At 40.8% G+C, this 19,397-nt stretch overlaps 1 protein-coding gene across 9 annotated transcripts in view; it reads right to left on the reverse strand.

Moving 5' to 3' along the window:
- The window catches only part of TENM2 (teneurin transmembrane protein 2), a 1,389,831-nt gene that overhangs the window by 293,897 nt on the left and 1,076,537 nt on the right, over nucleotides 1-19,397 (reverse strand). For all 9 annotated transcript variants that reach the window (XM_030825348.1, XM_030825333.1, XM_012505108.2 and 6 more), the window contains one exon: nucleotides 16,441-16,675. In XM_030825348.1, coding sequence (XP_030681208.1) covers nucleotides 16,441-16,675 — 235 coding nt within the window. The remainder of the gene's footprint in view (nucleotides 1-16,440; nucleotides 16,676-19,397) is intronic.

Raw genomic sequence — 19,397 nt, forward strand, 5'->3', positions numbered from 1 at the left:
ATGTCTCCCTGTATGGATTCTGAGAGTTAGAAGCTGGAAAAGATGACTGAGTCCAAGAACATCTAGAAAATGCACATGTGCATAGCACCGCCCCTTGCACAGGGGGCTTGTAAATTTATTCCTTCATTTTCCTGAATTGGTGAGAGTGGGGATGGGGGAGAGTAGGGCTCCTTAGAGTCCCACCAAATGCCTCAGTGGGCCTAAGAGCTCCCTATGCCTTCTCATCACATGTCCCCAAGTATAGTGGAGAGGATCTGGGTTGATAAGAAATTAGAAAGTCACTACAATCACGGAAAATTCTTATCTAAGAACATACCAATGTTAAGTAAAGCAACATTTCCCACCTTCCCTTTAGGGCAGGATTTTAACCCTTTGTTCAAATAATTAAAAAATAAAATAAAAATTTAAAGGTCGTCTTATTGGTGTGCAATACCTTTACAGGAGCATTAATTGTTGAGAAACGGACTCATGAATGCTGGTTCGCAATTGAAGCTCTAGCAAATTGAAATCTGATTTCAGTACCGTTTAACAACATAGAAAAGAATTGGTATTCAGTCTCTTTCGAACTATAAGGCATACACAGCTTAAGTACAAATGACAGAAATTGGAGGTATTTCCTGACTCCCAAACAGTTATTTTGAGCAAGAAATAATTCAATAAGGGATTTGAAAAATACATGATTTTGAGGGTGATCCTTTGTGTAGCGCTTTGCCATGACCTCTAAAAAGGAGTATTTGCAAAGAATACTCACAGAATGGCCCCAAATTGTCTGGTGGGTTTTGAAAGAAAAAAACCTAATGTAGGAAAAGTTTCTTAAACATTCCCATAAAATCTAAAGGATGCAGCTGCAGCTGAGCAGAATGGCTGAGTATCTTGTGACGGTTTGCAAGTCTGGGGACACAAGATCCCAACTCACAAAAGCAAATGAGGCCAAGACTAATAAATCAAAGGAATCTTCAGAAAAGTTGCAGGACCTACTTCCCCTGCCTGGGAGGACTGCGGATGCCTTATCTGGCTTCTGTGAAAAGAAAAGGATCATCAGGGAGCCAGAATTAGAAAGGACTTGGGCTTCATCAAGTTTCTCCCTGTCTGAGCCAGATAAAATATCCTCTGGGAAGACTTCAGGAAGTGCCTCAAGGGAATGACAGTTGATATTAGTTGAATGGGTGAAAGAGCACAGACAGAGATGGAAATATTTGGCTTTTTTCAACTGTGAACTTAACCCCAGAGTCTTCGACATTTACACAAACTCAGGGCAAAGTCTTGCTCTTACAATGCATGACCACGGGGTGGCCTCAATTTGTAATTGGGTTCCCACAGTACAGGCTGCTGAGGGATGGATTTTTATTTTTATTTTTTTCAAGTTCTTTCTACCTAGAGACTTAGCTGCGGTACCCTGCAATAAGAAGTTCAATTCCTCAATAAGTTTTTAATTTTGTAGAGGCGGGCAAATTTAAAAAGGACAGCTTCTCCTTAGGTACCTCCACTTTCCAGGATGCTTCCAAGTTTGCAGACCATGCCAAGAATAGGCTGGAGTGGTCTTGAATAAGATGTAATGCTTGTTTCTTTCTTAATGCACCTTGTAATTTGCACACGTGCCACAACACTTTATTTATTTTCTTATTAATGGGTTCGAGTGTGTTTAACACCACAAGCCGTAAATTGCAGAGCAGTGGATTAGACTAGGCTCGCTTTATTTTCCTGCCAATTATCAGAAAGTGATGTGGGGGATGAGGTGCCCCTCCTAACTGGCTTTTTCTCTGCCACCTCCCTTGCCTCCATCCAACAACCAACCCCCTTGTTTCCATCTGCCAAGTAAAAAAAGAAGACACAGCCTGGTCTCTCATTGGTGAGCTTGCCTATTGAGCAGCTCAGTTATTGAGATTAATAAGCTGCCAGTTTCCAAGGGAGACTAAGAAAACTGCAAAATTAAAGTGCACTGCAACATGAAATGCTGCTGGTGGCCAGGCGAGATCGTGGTGTCAAAAAGGCAAGGTAAAGCTATAAAATAAGGCTGAGCTTGAAAGGCTAACCTAAAGGTCTCATTAATTTCCATGTTGCCTGTGATGAGAATTTAGAGGGGGCATAATGTTTCGCAATACAGAGAAATCAAGCTGCCTATTGATTTGAAAGTGCTTCAATGCATTTGGTTCACCCAGAATGAATCCTACCTTTAAACCTCACTTGAAAACATTAAAAAACAAACAAAAAAGCAAACAGGTTGCCTAGGTTTAATATTCTAAAGATCAGGCTTGTCAGTGATTCTGTCAGAAAATTAATCCTTAGGTAGAAAAATCAATCTGAGAACAAGTGTGGAATAGTCTTTGCACTCAGCATGGTGAAGATGTTTCAACAATCTTGTTTCTTCTCTGTGAAAGTCTTATTTACTGAAGGTCTTGAATCTCGATTCCCAAATATGCACTACCAATAAGGCATCCAGATTAGTCTAAGATTGCTTCTTCTTGAAGACAAAAAGTGTGTTTTTAAAAATTCTGACACCAAAATTAGATTCCTTAGATACCACTCAGCAAGCCCAACATGCTCAATTCTTTTTCCGAGCACTTGTCATGCTTCCTGCTAACAGGAACAAGGATGATATTCAAGGGATGCCCCAAGGGTCAGCCATGGTACCCATGGCTGTTGCGCTTTCTCCCACCAATCTGGCAGACCTGTTTAGAATGAAAAAGATCCTATGAGTTGCAGAGCTAAACAAGTAGCTGTGCTTCTTAATTCTCCCTTGTCAATCTGCACTCACATTTTATAATGTGAAGGGCATAAAACCTCTCCCCGTAAATCATATGCTATGCTGCCACCACCATGGAGTGGCGAGGCCTCAGATTTACCATCTGGGGTGCCACCAATTCCTCAGAGCTGCAGAGAAGGGACCCTTGCATCTGGCCTGGCTTATGAGTTTGACAATGACTAAGTCTATGTCCAGTAACAGGCTGGAGTTCATCCCATGGATCATTTCTCGCCTTATGCCACTTATAACGCACTGACTTCATTTCATGGCCTAAGCAAATTAATTTCTTGTTTGCCATCAGGCTAGGCAGAGTTTTTTCCACCCCCCATCCTTCCTAGTTCCACAGGCATTATCGCATGGTCACTAAGAATATGGGATTTAAAGTCAGGTCAACCCAGGTTCAAATTTCAGCTCTGTCACTTACTAATGGGTGACATGTAAGTAACTTAAGTCCCCCAGCCCTGGTTTCCCTGTATTTTAAATATGGATAGTAACATATACCTAACAGAAGAGCTTAAGGGATTAAATGGGGTCCTGTAGGTAAAGCTTAGTGTCAAGCAGAAAGTATTTGACAAAGAAAAGTTAGTATTCACAGGCCTATACGATCGTGGGAAACAAATTTAACAAATTTCTGGAGAGAATTTTTATTTTTTTAAGATGGAGTCTCACATTGTCATCCAGGATGGAGCACAGTGGTGTGATCATAGCTCACTGCAGCCTCCACATCCTGGGCTCAAGAGATTCTTCCATCTCAACCTCCCAGATTACTGGGATTATAGGTACGAGCCACTGCATCTGGCCTGGAGAGACATTTTTTAAAGAGAAAAATCAATTGCTGAGGGCTTTGGATATACTACATATGCCATTATTTGTAAATGGGTGATTTTCTGTGTTATACATATTATTTTAGAATCAAAATAAGTCTGGCCAATAACTGCACTCAATTCTCTTGCCTCATAAATGTAACATGTCCAAAACTGAACTGTTGTTTTCTGCCACAAAAACCTCTTCCTTCTTCAGCACATGACACTGCTATTCACCCAGACATCTAAGTAAAAAACTTGAAGAATCCTAACCTTCATCTTCAAATCCCAGCAATCATTAATTTCTACTGATCCTACCTTCAAACTATACCTCACATCTTTGAATATTCAGCACCACTCCCTAATCAAAGGCATGCCACTTTTTATCTTAACTATTATTTTATTTTCCAAACTGGACCTTTAGTCCTGCATACTTTCCACTCTAACTGTCCCCCAACCCATTTATCATAGGGCAGCTATCATTATTAAAAGCAAAAAGCAGAGTATATCTTATTCTTTTGCTCTCCTGCTTAAAAAGCTTCAGTGACTTAATTGTTCTCGAGGTAGAGTCCAAAACTTTAACGTGGTCCAAAGCCTTGATCCATCTTGCCCTTGCCTACCTTTCTAGTTTGCTTTGTCTTGCTTTCTCTTTCTGGCACCTTAGTGTTTCTTCCCCTAGTGGCTCATTGTTTTTGCGACCTAGAGCACTCTTTAAGCCTGATTAACCCCTACTCGTCTTAAGGGCTCAGCTTAAATGTCCATTTCTTATGGGTCTGGCTTCTTCAGACGTCTGTGGCACTTACTGCATTTGTCATGGTGTAAGGGACATTTGTTCATGTTCTGTCTGCTTCCAGCCTAGAATCTCCATAAGGACAGGGATTTTGTTTTTCTCCTTTGCTGGATCCTCAGTGCCTGACACATGGTAGGTTCTCATAGCTATTCCTAGGATAATTAATGACCATTTAAAAAGGCAAATTGCAAACTGTTTTGCAGCTTGAGGATCTTGATGATTAAAATTAGGGCTTCTAGTATGTCAGGGCAAAAGTGAACTCAGAGAGAAGTTTTGTCCTGCTTAGGGATTCTCTTTTGTGATCTGCTGTTCAGATAGATCCAAAGAGAGACGCTTGCTTCAGCAAAACACACAAAGGAAGGAAAGCTAGGTTCTGTCACTGAGCTACTTTCTACTGTTTTAGACAAGAGAAGCTGACTTTAGAAACTCCCAAAGAAGCAGCCGACCAGGAAGATTCCTCACCTTGTCACTTTTAGCAGAGGAAGGAGTAGATAGGTGATATTGAACAAGAATTGCAGGTAGACTTTGTTTCAAAACCTTCTGTGAATAGGCTGGAAGGAAGGTGGAGAGTAGAGTGATTCTGTAACACACTACTTAAGAAAAGACAGTACAGACTGCTTGCAATTAGTTCTGCCTTATGCTTGATTTTTGTTGGATTATATTATGGTTTATACATGAATAGACTGCTTTTGGTAGTACAAATTTATATGCATTGTTCTTTTATTTAACATTGATACAGAACTTCCCTTATATGCTTTTTTGTCTTTTGTTAAATTCCAAGCAGTCCTATTTTCTGGTTATGCCTCCTTAATCAGCCCCTCCAATGTACTCATCATAGAAAAAAAAAGAAGCATAGTTCAGAGAAGATCTAACATGCTTCATTAAGACTGATGGGGACATCAAAAGAGTAATGCAGAGAGGACAGGGCCCACTCCCCACTGGTCTAAGGTGATACACTAGACTTGGCTTTGCATTCTGGGAGTGGCAGAATGCCTGTTCATTACCTCTCAGAGTTTTGAAATTATTCCATCACACCCAGAAATCTGTATTAATGAGAGTAAGGGTGGTCAAGCTGTTTGTAAATTTATACCACATTTTCAAAAATGGTGACTAAATTATAATCAACCTTCAGAATGTCTTGTTTTTAATGGTTCTCTCTCCTGGAGAGAGACCAATTCTTATTTGGTATGAAAGACAGAAATGGAAATACTAGCATGGCATCATACTCCTAAAAAGAAATTCCATATCTATACTCTCTCATGGCTAAGAAATTGACACCAGTAAACTCACAATATTTTAGCATTTGAATCAGTGAATTCATTCAATTATCTATTGCTAAGACTATATGGAAAAACAGTCGTGAATGAGAACAAATAATAATATGCTATCATATCTGACTTTACCCATGTAATAGATAAATCCCTACACATCCCTCAAAACCCAGCTCAAGCAGCCCTTCAGCTATAAAAATTTTCCTGGTCTTTCTCAGATAGTTAATCACTTCTTCCACTATAAAATCCCTGTAACTTTTAGACTTCCATTACCGTATATGTTGAATTATCTTTTTTGCTTATGTACCTGCCTCCTCCTTTAGGTTGGGCAATCTTTAATGGGACAATACATGTTTTAATCAGTATCTTGCCAGTACCTAACATAGCTCTTGGCACACACAAGAGACTCAATAAATATTTGCTAATAAGAGACTGAACTAATAACAATGCAGTTTGGTTGGGTCCCTACCCAAATCTCATCTTGAATTGTAGTTCCCATAATTCCCATGTGTCATGGGAGGGATCCAGTGGGAGGTAATTTAATCATAGGGGTGGTTACCCTCATACTGTTGTCGTGATAGTGAGTGAGTTCTCATGAGATCTGATGGTTTTATAAGGGGCTTTGCCCCTTTGGCTCAGCAGTTGATGCGGCCATGTTGAAGAAGAGTGTGTTTGCTTCCCTTTCTACCATGATTGTAAGTTTCTGGAGGCCTCCCCCGTCATGCTGAACTGTGAGTCAATTAAATCTGTTTCCTTTATAAATTACTGGGTCTCTGGTATGTCTTTATTAGCAGCATGAGAACAAACTAATACAAATAATATTTAAAACAGGATCATACATTTCATCAGTTCTATGGACTATGACTAGAATTTTCATACATGAGACTAGATGCATATTCTATGTACTCAGTTCCATGAGTGGAGTTTCAAATATTTACAAAGTTTTGCACCTTGTGTGGATTTCTGCCAACAACTCCATCCCAAGGAGCTGTAATCCTTGGCTCTTGAACATATGGATCAAAGAATACTCAGATGTTGTCTCACTTTTTTTTTTTCCTTCTGATGGACGTCAAGGTTTTGGCAATCCTATCTTCCCACCAAATTTTTTCTTTAACGTGCTTCTTCTGAAATTAGCATTGAGAAGTCCTAATCCTGGGAGAAATGCCAAATATTCAAAGGATCCGAGGAAGGACTCTAGACCAGAAAGTAAATTCTGGAAGAGCTTACTTTAGGAAAGCAGGACAGTGATCTGCATGGTTTCATTGGTCCTCTCTACCAGATATTTGTCAAGAGGACACTTTGTTACAAAAAGTTATTCAAAATAAATCTCCTAGAAAACCAACTGATTGCATCAGGAGCTGGGAGCTGGGAGATATGTTTATGTGTTTCGTGTGTTCCTATCACTAAGGGAAGACTCATTGCCAAGAGCAGACACTCCGGTGGATCTGGTGCTGTAAATGTAACAACTAGGGCAATAAACCTAGATTTCTGGTTGTTCACCCATCAGACATTCCACCACCTTATTTTGGGTGTAGGAACTTCCAGTGCTTCATCCAACATGGCTCATAGTTTACTATCTTCTGAAGCTTTAGACTTCCTGCAGGTTACTTTGTCCCTCTATCCTAGATTCTGCATCTTTAAATGGCCATAATAAAAGTCCCTTCCTACTTCATAGGATTGCTTTCAGGCTTGAGTGAGATAATGCATGTAAAGCATTAATGTTCAGCATATATAAACTAAACAATAACAACTGATTGATAATGGTCATGGTGGTCCTCTTCTTTTTCTACAACAGCTATTACATCTCCTCTTCCCTTTCTTTCCTTCCTTTCTTCTTCTTCATCTAGTCCATTCTAAGTAGCATTTAATCCAGAAACTATTTTTCAAATAACAGTCTGTTAATGTAAAAATAGGCTGACTAATTAACAAACTCTATGGCAGTTTGTAAGTGTGGAGAGGAAAAAGACAGAAAATACCATCCAGCCTTTAAGACCATCATCAACTTTGACAATATCCTGACTTAAGCCTGGCCAGCCAGTCAGCTTCCAGCAAAGCTGTTTATTAGTGGTTTACTATATCAGGGCAGAAGTTTAAATATCTCTATTATATACAGTTTTTATTGACTTTACATATTTTAACCTTTAAAGATTAAGATTGTAGGCATGGTTAAATATAACCTATAATTCTGCTGGCTGGCAAGATGGCTGAATAGGAACAGCTCTGGTCTGCAGCTCCCAGTGAGATCAACACAGAAGGCAGGTGATTTCTGCATTTCTAACTGAAGTACCAGGCTCACCTCACTGGGACTGGTTAGACAGTGGGTACAGCTCACGGAAGGCAAGCTGAAGCAGGGCAGGGTGTTGCCTCACCCAGGAAGCACAAGGGGTTGGGGAACTCCCTCCTCTAGCCAAGGGAAGCTGTGAGGGACTGTGCTGTGAGGAATGGTGCATTCCGGCCCAGATACTATGCTTTTCCCATGGTCTTCACAACCCACAAACCAGGAGATTCCTTTGGGTGCCTACACCATCAGGGCCCTGGGTTTCAAGCACAAAACTGGGTGGCCGTTTGGGCAGACACTGAGTTAGCTGCAGGAGTTTTTTTTATTCATACCACAGAGGCGCCTGGAACGCCAGCAAGACAGAACCGTTCACACCCCCCGCAAGGGGGCTGATGAAAGGGAGCCAAGTGGTTTAGCTCAGCAGATCCCAACCCATGGAGCCCAGCAAGCTAAGGTCCACTGGCTTAAAATTCTTGCTGCCAGCACAGCAGTCTGAAGTCGACCTGGGATGCTCCAGCTTGGTGGGAGGGAGGGGCGTCCACTATTACTGAGGCTTGAGTAAGCGGTTTTCCCCTCACAGTGTAAACAAAGCCACTGGGAAGTTCAGACTGGGCAGAGCCCACCACAGCTCAGCAAAGCTGCTGTAGCCAGACTGCCTCTCTAGATTCCTCCTCTCTGTGCAGGGTGTCTCTGAAAGAAAGGCAGCAGCCCCAGTCAGCGGCTTATAGATAAAACTCCCGTCTTCCTGGGACAGAGCACCTGGGGGAAGGGGCGGCTGCGGGCACAGCTTCAGCAAACTTAAACGGTCCCACCCTGTTGGCTCTGAAGAGAGCAGCGGATCTCCCAGCACAGTGCTTGAGCTCTGCTAAGGGACAGACTGCCTCCTCAAGTGGGTCCCTAACCCCCGTGCCTCCTGACTGGGAGACACCTCCCAGCATGGGTCGACAGACACCTCACACAGGAGAGCCCCAGCTGGCATCTGGTGGGTACCTCTCTGGGCGAAGCTTCCAGAGGAAGGAACAGGCAGCAGTCTTTGCTGTCTGCAGCCTCCACTGGTGATACCCAGACAAACAAGGTCTGGAGTAGAATGGACCTCCAGCAAACTTCAGCAGACCTGCAGCTGAGGGGCCTGACTGTTAGAAGGAAAACTAACAAACAGAAAGGAATAGAATCACCATCAAGAAAAAGGACTTCCACTCAGAAAACCCATCTGAAGTCACCAACATCAAAGACCAAAGGTAGATAAATTCACGAAGATGAGGAAAAAACAGCGCAAAAAGGCTGAAAATTCCAAAAACCAGAACACCTCTTCTCCAAAGGATCACAAGTCCTCACCAGCAAGGGAACAAAACTGGATGGAGAATGAGTTTGATGAATTGACAAAAGTAGGTTTCAGAAGGTGGGAAATAACAAACTCCTCCAAGCTAAAGGAGCATGTTCAAACCCAATGCAAGGAAGCTAATAACTTTGAAAAAAGGCTAGAGGAATTGCTAACTAGAATAACCAGTTTAGAGAAGAACATAAATCACCTGATGGAGCTGAAAAACACAGCACAAGAATTTCGTGAAGCATACACAAGTATCAATAGCCAAATAGATTAAGTAGAAGAAAGGATATCAGGGATTGAAGATCAACTTAATGAAATAAAGCATGAAGACAAGATCGAGACCATCCTGGCTAACACGGTGAAACTCCGTCTCTCCTAAAAATACAAAAAAATTAGCCTGGCGTGGTGGCATGCACCTGTAGTCCCAGCTGCTGGGGAGGCTGAGGCAGGAGAATGGCATGAACCCGGGAGGCAGAGCTTGCAGTGAGCCGAGATTGCACCACTGCAGTTCAGCCTGGGCGACAGAGTGAGACTCCACCTCAAAAAAAAAAAAAAAAAAAAAAAAAAAAAAAAAAAAAAAAAAAAGAAAGAAAGAAAAAAAGAATGAAAAGGAATGAACTAAGCCTCCAAGAAATATGGGACTATGTGAAAGGACCAAACCTGTGTTTGACTGGTATACCTGAAAGTGATGGAGAGAATGGAACCAAGTTGGAAAACACTCTTCAGGATATTATCCAGGAGAACTTCCCCAACCTAGCAAGACAGGCCAACATTCAAGTTCAGAAAATACAGAGAATACCAAAAAGATACTCCTTGAGAAGAGCAACCCCAAGACACATAATTTTCAGATTCACCAAGGTTGAAATGAAGGAAAAAATGTTAAGGGCGGCAAGAGAGAAAGGTCAAGTTATCCACAAAGGGAAGCTCATCAGACTAACAGTGGATCTCTCTGCAGACATGCTACAAGCCAGAAGAGAGTGGGGGCCAATATTCAACATTCTTAAAGAAAATAATTTTCAATGCAGAATTTCATATCCAGCCAAACTAAGCTTCATAAGTGAAGGAGAAATAAAATCCTTTACAGACAAGCAAATGCTGAGAGATTTTTGTCACCACCAGGCCTGCCTTACAAGAGCTCCTGAAGGAAGCACTAAACGTGGAAAGGAAAGACCGGTACCAGCCACTGCAAACACATACCAAATTGTAAAGACCATCGACACTATGAAGAAACTGCATCAACCAATGGGCAAAATAACCAGCTAGCATCATAATGACAGGATCGAATTCACACATAACAATATTAACCCTAAATGTAAAGAGGCTAAATGCCCCAATTAAAAGACACAGACTGGCAAATTGGGTAAAGAGTCAAGACCCATCAGTGTTCTGTATTCAGGAGACCCATCTCACATGCAAAGACACATATAGGCTCCAAATAAAGGGATGGAGGAATGTCTACCAAGCAAATGGAAAGTAAAAAACCAAAACAAAAAAGCAAAGGTTGCAATCCTAGCCTCTGATAAAACAGACTTTAAACCAACAAAGATCAAAAAAGACACAGAAGGGCATTACATAATGGTAAAGGGATCAATGCAACAAGAAGAGCTAACTATCCTAAATATGAATGCACCCAATACAGAAGCACCCAGATTCATAAAGCAAGTTCTTAGAGATCTACAAAGAAACTTAGAGTCCCATACAATAATAATGGGTAACTTTAACACCCCACTGTCAATATTAGACAGATCAACAATCAGAAAATTAAGAAGGGTATTCAGGACTTGAACTCAGCTCTGGACCAAGTGGACCTAATAGACATCTGCAGAACTCTCCACCCCAAATCATCAGAATATACATTCTTCTCAGTACCATATCACACTTATTCTAAAATTGACCACATAATTAGAAGTAAAACACTCCCCAGCAAATGCAAAAGAACGGAAATCATAACAAACAGTCTCTCAGACCACAGTGCAATCAAATTAGAACTCAAGATGAGGAAACTCACTCAGATCTGCACAACTACATGGAAACTGAACAATCTGCTCCTGAATGACTACTGGGTAAATAACGAAATTAAGGCAGAAATAAATAAGTTCTTTGAAACCAATGAGAACAAAGACACAATGTACCAGAATCTCTGGCACACAGCTAAAGCAGTGTTTAGAGGGAAATTTATGGCACTAAATGCCCACAGGAGAAAGCAGGAAAGATCTAAAATCGACACCCTGACATCGCAATTCAAAGAACTAGAGAAGCAAGAGCAAACAAAATCAAAAGCTAACAGAAGACAAGAAATAACTAAGATCAGAGCAGAACTGAAGGAGATAGAGACATGAGAAACCATTCAAAAATTAATGAATCCAGGAGCTGTGTTTTGAGAAGATTAACAAAATAGATAGACTGCTGGCCAGACTAATAAAAAAGAAAAGAGAGAAGAATCAAATAGACACAATAAAAAATCATAAAGGGATATCACCACTGATTCCACAGAAATACAAACTACCATCAGAGACTACTATAAACATCTTTACACAAATAAACTAGAAAATTTAGAAGAAATGGATAAATTCCTGGACACATACACCCTCCCAAGACTAAACCAGGAAGAAGTCGAATCCCTGAATAGACCAGTAACAAGTTCTGAAATTGAGGCAGTAATTAATAGCCTACCAACAAAAAAAAGCCCAGAACCAGATGGAATCACAGTTGAATTCTACCAGAGGTACAAAAAGGAGCTGGTACCATTCCTTCTGAAACTATTCCAAACAATAGAAAAAGAGGGACTCCTCCCCAACTCATTTTATGAGGCCAGCATCATCCTGATAGTAAAAGCTGGCAGAGACACAACAAAAAAAAGAAAAGTTCAGGCCAATATCCCTGCTGAACATCGATGTGAAAATCCTCAATAAAATACTGGCAAACTGAAGCCAGCAGCACATCAAAAAGCTTCTCCACCATGATCAAGTCGGTTTCATCCCTGGGATGCAAGGCTGGTTCAACATACACAAATCAATAAATGTAATTAATCACATAAACAGAACCAATGACAAAAACTACATGATTATCTCAATAGATGCAGAAAAGGCCTTCAATAAAATTTAACACCCCTTCATGCTAAAAACTCTCAATAAACTAGGTATTGATGAAACATAACTCAAAATAATAAGAGTTATTTATGACAGACCCACAGCCAATATCATACTGAATGGTCAAAAGCTGGAAGCATTCCCTTTGAACACTGGCATAAGACAAGGATGCCCTCTTTCACCACTCTTATTCAACAAAGTACTGGAAGTTCTGGCGAGGGAAATCAGGCAAGAGAAAAAAATAAAGGGTATTCAAATAGGAAGAGAGGAAGTCAAATTGTTTCTGTTTGCAGATGACATGATTGTATATTTAGAAAACCCCATCATCTCCTCCTGAAAATCTCCTTAAGGTGATAAGCAACTTCAAGCAAAGTCTCAGGATACAAAGTCAATATGCAAAAATCACAAGCATTTTTTTTTTTTTTTTCCAGATGGAGTCTCGCTCTGTCGCCCAGGCTGGAGTACAGTGGTGCAGTCTCGGCTCACTGCAAGCTCCGCCTCCCGGGTTCATGCCATTCTCCTGCCTCAGCCTCCCGAGTAGCTGGGACTACAGGCGCCCACCACCATGCCCAGCTAATTTTTTGTATTTTTTTAGTAGAGACGGGGTTTCACCGTGGTCTCCATCTCCTGACCTCATGATCCGCCCGCCTCAGCCTCCCAAAGTGCTGGGATTACAAGCGTGAGCCACCGCGCCCAGCCCACAAGCATTTTTATACACCAATAAGACAAACAGACAGCCAAATCATGAGTGAACTCCCATTCACAATTGCTATGAAGAGAATAAAATACCTAGGAATTCAACTTATAAGGGATGTGAAGGACCTCTTCAAGGAGGACTACAAACCACTGCTCAACGAAATAAGAGAAGACACAAACAAACGGAAAAACATTCCATGCTCGTGAATAGGAAGAATCAATATAGTGAAAATAGCCATACTTCCCAAAGTAATGTATAGATTCAATGCTATCCCCATCAAGCTACCATTGACTTTCTTCACAGAATTAGAAAGAACTACTTTAAATTTAATGTGGAACCAAAAAAGAGCCTATATAGCCAAGTGATACAGCCTAAGCAAAAAGAACAAAACTGGAGTCATCGTGCTACCTGACTTCAAACTATACTATAAGGTTACAGTTACCAAAACAGCATGGTACTGGTACCAAAACAGATATGTAGACCAATGGAACAGAACAGAGGCCTCAGAAATAATGCCGTACATTTACGACCATCTAATCTTTGACAAACCTGACAGAAACAAGCAACGGGGAAAAGATTCCCTATTTTATAAATGGTGTTGGAAAAACTGGCTAGCTATATTCAGAAAACTGAAACCGGACCCCTTCCTTACACCTTAGACAAAAATTAACTCAAGATGGATTAAAGACTTAAACACAAAACCTAAAACCATAAAAACCCTAGAAGAAAACCTAGGCAATACCATTCAGGACATAGGCATGGGCAAAGACTTCATGACAAAAACACAAAAAGCAATGGCAAAGAAAGCGAAAATTGACAAATGGAATCTTATTAAACTAAAGAGCTTCCCCACAGCAAAATAAACTGTAATCAGAGTGAACAGGCAACCTACAGAATGGGAGAAATTTTTTGCCATCTATCCATCTGACAAAGGGCTAATATCTAGAATCTACAAGGAACTTAAACAAATTTACAAGAAAACAAACAACCCCATCAAAAAGTGGGTGAAGGATATGAACAGACACTTCTCAAAAGAAGACATTTATGTGGCCAACAACCATATGAAAAAAAGCTCATTATCACTGATCATTAGAGAAATGCAAATCAAAACCACAATGAGATAATATCTCATGCCAGTTAGAACGGTGATCATTGAAAGTCAGGAAACAGATGCTGGAGAGGATGTGGAGAAATAGGAATGCTTTTTACACTGTTGGTGGGAGTGTAAATTGGTTCAACCATTGTGGAAGACAGTGTGGCGATTCCTCAAGGATCTAGAACCAGAAATACCATTTGACCCAGCAATCCCATTACTGGGTATGAACCCAAAGGATTATAAATCATTCTACTATAAAGACATATGCACACATATGTTTATTGCAGCAGTATTCACGATAGCAAAGACTTGGAACCAACCCAAATGCCCATCAATGATAGACTGGATAAAGAAAATGTGGCATATATACACCATGGAATACTATGTAGCCATAAAAAAAGGATGAGTTCATGGCCTTTGTAGGGACATGAATGAAGCCGGAAACCATCATTCTCAGCAAACTAACACAGGAACAGAAAACCAAACACTGCACGCTCTCACTCATAATTGGGAGCTGAACAATAAGAATACATGGACACAGGGAGGGGAACATCACACACTGGGGCCTGTGAGGGGGCAGGGGGCTAGGGGAGGGATCGCATTGGGAGAAATACCTAATATAGATGATGGGTTGATGGGTGCAGCAAACCACCACGGCATGTTTATACCTATGTAACAAACCTGCACGTTCTGCACGTGTATCCCAGAACTTAAACTATAATAAATAAAAAAAAAGCATAATACCCGATAGGTAGTTTTTCATTCCTCAATTGGAATGTTTTTAATGTTTGAACCAAACATGCATGCCAAAACTGCACCTAACAAAATTATAATTATATTCTTAATATCATTAAATACCCAATCCATGTTTAAATTACCCCAATTTTCTCAACAGATTTTTCGCGTTAGTTTGGATTAAGAGTCAAACAGGTGTGGTTGTTATAATGTTTCCTTTGTTATATAACCATTCTTTGTGTGACAGCCCGTGTGTGTTTGTGTATGTGTGTATGCGTGTGCATGCGCATGTTACGTAATCTTTTGCTGAGACTCTTTGTATTTTGCTTAGTGCTTCATTTTGTGTCATTTTATTTATTTCTGTACCAATTCTTTTAAACTAATGTTGAGATCAAGGATATTTATTAGCTTAGGTTCATTCTTTTAGTTTCTCTTAATAAAGCAAAAATTCTTAAAAAATCCTATAATCATCAGAAAATAAAATTAAAAGTTTGGAGTGATTATAGTGACAAAGATGTATAACCTATTAATTTTCAGGATCTTATAAAAAAACAAAAAAATTATAGATAAGAAACAACTCCAAATGCTATGACTTTCAAAATTGCTTCTAGCTGTGTGCACAGAATTCACTGGCCATTATCAGAAAGATTACAGATTATTTCTGTCTTTCCTCAAACCTAAGTTATTAAAGTTTAAAATCTATTTGGGAACTTTTTGAAGGGTCAGTATGAATTAGCCCTCCTCTCTATTCCGCCTCCATGCTTCTTCCCGACAAGGAAACAATAGCATTTGAAACACACAAACCAAGAATGTGCCTGGGAATAGAGCAGCAAGGCTGTTTCAAAGTCTGGCCAACCCACACAGAGCCTTCACTGTCAATGACGTTCCAACCCCTCCATACCCTGACCGACAGTCTTCTTACAGATCATTAAGGTGTATATGGTTTTGGAGAACAGGATCGAAGGTGGCAAAAGGACAGAAGCAAAAGCAAAACAAAACAAAGCCAGACCTGGATATCATTTTCAAACTCTTCCCTCCTCACATAAGTGCTGCCCCTTTTTTCTTGTTTGTTTTTATACATTACTGTTTGCCCCACAGGCATCAAGCTGTTAGTGTGTACAGGAGGGATTAAAGTGAGACTGCATGTTGGATGAAATATAAATTTAAATTATACTTCTGTCAGTTTGGAATCAGGGATTGTTTCTCAAGGTCTCCCCAAACACTTAATTTCAAATGAGTCTTCATTTATTACTTCAAGAAAGGCCAAATGCATAATTTATCAGCAGCTATCAGTCAATATACCCTTATAAGCATGTTTCCCATGAGCCTTCGAGTAAAAATATGTTATGCTAATTCTATTAGTTGGGTACACAAGAGCTATCTAAGAAAGTAAACAAGCTTTAAAAGGAGACACATGTGAACGAAGAAATACCTGTCAACCTACTGTCCAGGGTCAAATTACCAAGGGAACAAGGAGGTGGTAAAGTTGTCTCATTATTTATACCCAGAGTGTCTCTCCGACTGGAGCTCTGAGACACCCAGTGGCTCTGTGTGGTGACTCAGGGGTAAGATGACACTGAGTGTGACTGTGAGCTGGCGATGGGGACTTACCGGGTCTCCAGTGGCACGTTGCTGTTTAGCACCCAGCTGTCCTGAAGCTGAACGGACTCTGGTGTGGTGGCCAGGTCATTGGGCGCTGGGGCCGGGGCGTGGATCTGACTCCGCCGATTGGTCAGTGAGTTTCTGTTGAGGGAGTTGGCAGACGAGTGGTGATGGGACAGCGTGTGGTTGTGAGGGGGCGGGAGAGGGGGCCTCAGAGTCGACTGGCTGTGGTGGTTCGGAGGGCCTGAAAAAAAAAAGGAGAAATGACTGTTAGCGCCTGCAAATTCCAGTCTCAGGCACTCTGCAAACCTCTGGAGGAGAGTTTCAAACCAAAGTCTCTAAGCTGACAATTGCTGAAAGCCGCAAGCTAGAGCGACAGATAAGACTGCAGCAGGCATCCCAGAGTTAGTTACAAATAAATAATTGGCTTTAATTTGCATTTATCCACACGCATCAAATGAAGAATAATGAGAAACTAATTTAGCAAAACCAGGTGGATAAGGGCTGACCAGAGGAATTATTTGAAACATATTAATACTGCAATGAAAGTAACATGACATTCAAGGCTGATCGCTGTCATAACAAGTCCCTATTCCCTTTCCAGGTAAACTAGTATACTGCACGCATTCTTTTCAAAAATCTCATCTTTTGAAGATATTAAGAATATGGCACACTCTGAGTCAGGGAGTAGCACCTTTAAATACCTGTAGGGGCCAGGCAGGAAGGTGGAGTGGGCTAGCTATGGACTGAGTTGAGGTGGAGAGACGAGGGGGCAGCCCTCACTCAGCACCAGGTCAGTTTGGTCACGTGGGAATGAGGGAGAGCACTCAAGGCAGCCGTAATTTCTGATTTCTCTAGAAAAGCTGGAAATCTGGACTTGTAGATAAAATTTCCTAGTTTTTAAAAATGTTGACAACTCAAAATAAGATTTATATATATGTATATGTGTGTACACATATATTGGTGTATGTATGTGTGTGTACACACATATTGGTGTATGTATGTGTGTGTACACACATATTGGTGTATGTATGTGTGTATATATGTGTATAGGTGTAATATATACATATATACATATATATATTTTTAAATGAGAGTGAACAAAACACACCTGTGAGCCCGCTCAGCTCAGCAGGTTGCTAACTTCTCTCCTCTGAGAGATGAACCCTGAGGACTCGGTCTCTGGAGAAGGTCATGGCAGATGTTTTCAAGCCATGACCCTGACTCCAAATTGCATCCTGCGTTTTTTTAAATAACAAAATCCTCTATCCTTGCAGGAAAAACAAAGGAGAGCTCTCCCTTGGAAAATATCCCCTTGTAGATATCGCTGTCTCTGACAACTCCACACAAGGTTTTCCTAGCAACCGATTCTCAATCTACAAAATGAAATATTGTAAGCATAATGAAAATGAAAGTAGTTCGCTATGCGATGAAGCCTATAATTTCGTTTTAATGGATGCTGAAACATGACTTTTAATTTGTGTCCTTTGAGAAAGTTTATTTTTTGAAGCTTCCAGTCAGGGCTGGCAGCTCACCAGGTGACTGCTGAGCCTTGTCATTTTTGGCCCCTGCCAACTTTAAAAATCCTCAGCCCCTGCTGTCCTGGCTTTAAGAAGTTGGCTCAAGTCATTTAAACAAGCAATTTGACACAAATTTCAACTACTTGTCTCCTTATGTGGCCGGGCTACATCTCCAAAAGGTGTAATCTACATTCTGGGGTTCTTGTGCAGGCTGCAGAAACATTCTGAAGAAAAGACAACATGTCAAGAAGATACTAGGTTTGGAGAGCATCCTGACCAACAAAAACAAGAAGAAAAAAAAAAAAAGGAGGAAACAGGCTCCTTGAAGTTTGCATCTCTAGGCTGAAATTACTTGGGTGATTTTTTTTTCTTTGTGATGTTTAGAAAAGGACAGTGACAACGAAAACCCAGTGGGAAATACCACTGTACAGTTGTATAGATTTTAAATCATGTCCTCCAAATGAACCTGTAATTCCTATTTTATATTATGCATCAGTGACATTTTAAATATATCTTTGGGGGAGTTTCATAGCTGTAGCAGGCTATTATATTTTCTGGCATTGTTGTCTGTCTAGTAATGTATTATTACATAGTTATTTAGCATTCGTCTGTCTCATATTAGTGGAAAGAGGTGGGAAAGGGGGGTGAAATGATGTAATAATGATCCTTCAGGGATGCTATCCAAGCCCCTCGCACATGGTTAATGAATTCTCAAGCCTTTCTTTTCCCCTCTCTCAACTCCCATCCAAGTGGTGTCATTATTCCCCATTAGTTAGGTAATTACTAGACTTGCCTCAGGAAGATGGGGCGGGTCAGTGCACAAGTGAGAACGTGCCCTCCCCAGCCCTAAGTCCTAACTTTCCATCTCCCTCTGTCCTGGCCCCCCACCCTCTCCTCTCCAGACCACACACTCTTCTAAAGTACAAAGAGGCCAAATAAAGGATTTAATTCCCTAAATGAGACACCAGACCCTCCTGCTTCCTGTCTGTTCACTCTGAGCTAAGTTCTCCTTGTCTACTCCAGCTTGTGTGGCCCTTGTGAGGTCCATCTGTGTTATGTGTGGGCAGAATTCCTGCGGTTGCTTGTGTGCTGACAATATCCAGGGGTGGTCCCCAGGGAGAAGAGAAGCACCGACCTGGGTGCTATGTGTTATGTTCCAAATAAAATGAATTGGGAGTTTTCCAGTGAACTAGAAGAGAGGTCAAGTTCTCTTTTCATTTATCCTAATGAGAAAGCCTAGAGCTTCCTGGGGGAAATGGAGAAGGAAGAGTAAGGGAAGATGGAAGAATACTTAATTCTCCACTCACCCAGCCCTCCTATAAAGCAACATGATATTGCATTGCAAATAAATCAAATTATTGACAGCAACAAAAACAAAAATTATCCAGCATTCTCGGTATTGGAAGACATTCTCCTAACTTGCTCATTTTCACCACAGCACTGATT

The sequence above is a fragment of the Nomascus leucogenys genome, chromosome 2, assembly GCF_006542625.1.
Source record: "Nomascus leucogenys isolate Asia chromosome 2, Asia_NLE_v1, whole genome shotgun sequence".
In the NCBI taxonomy this organism is placed as follows: Eukaryota; Metazoa; Chordata; class Mammalia; order Primates; family Hylobatidae; genus Nomascus; species Nomascus leucogenys.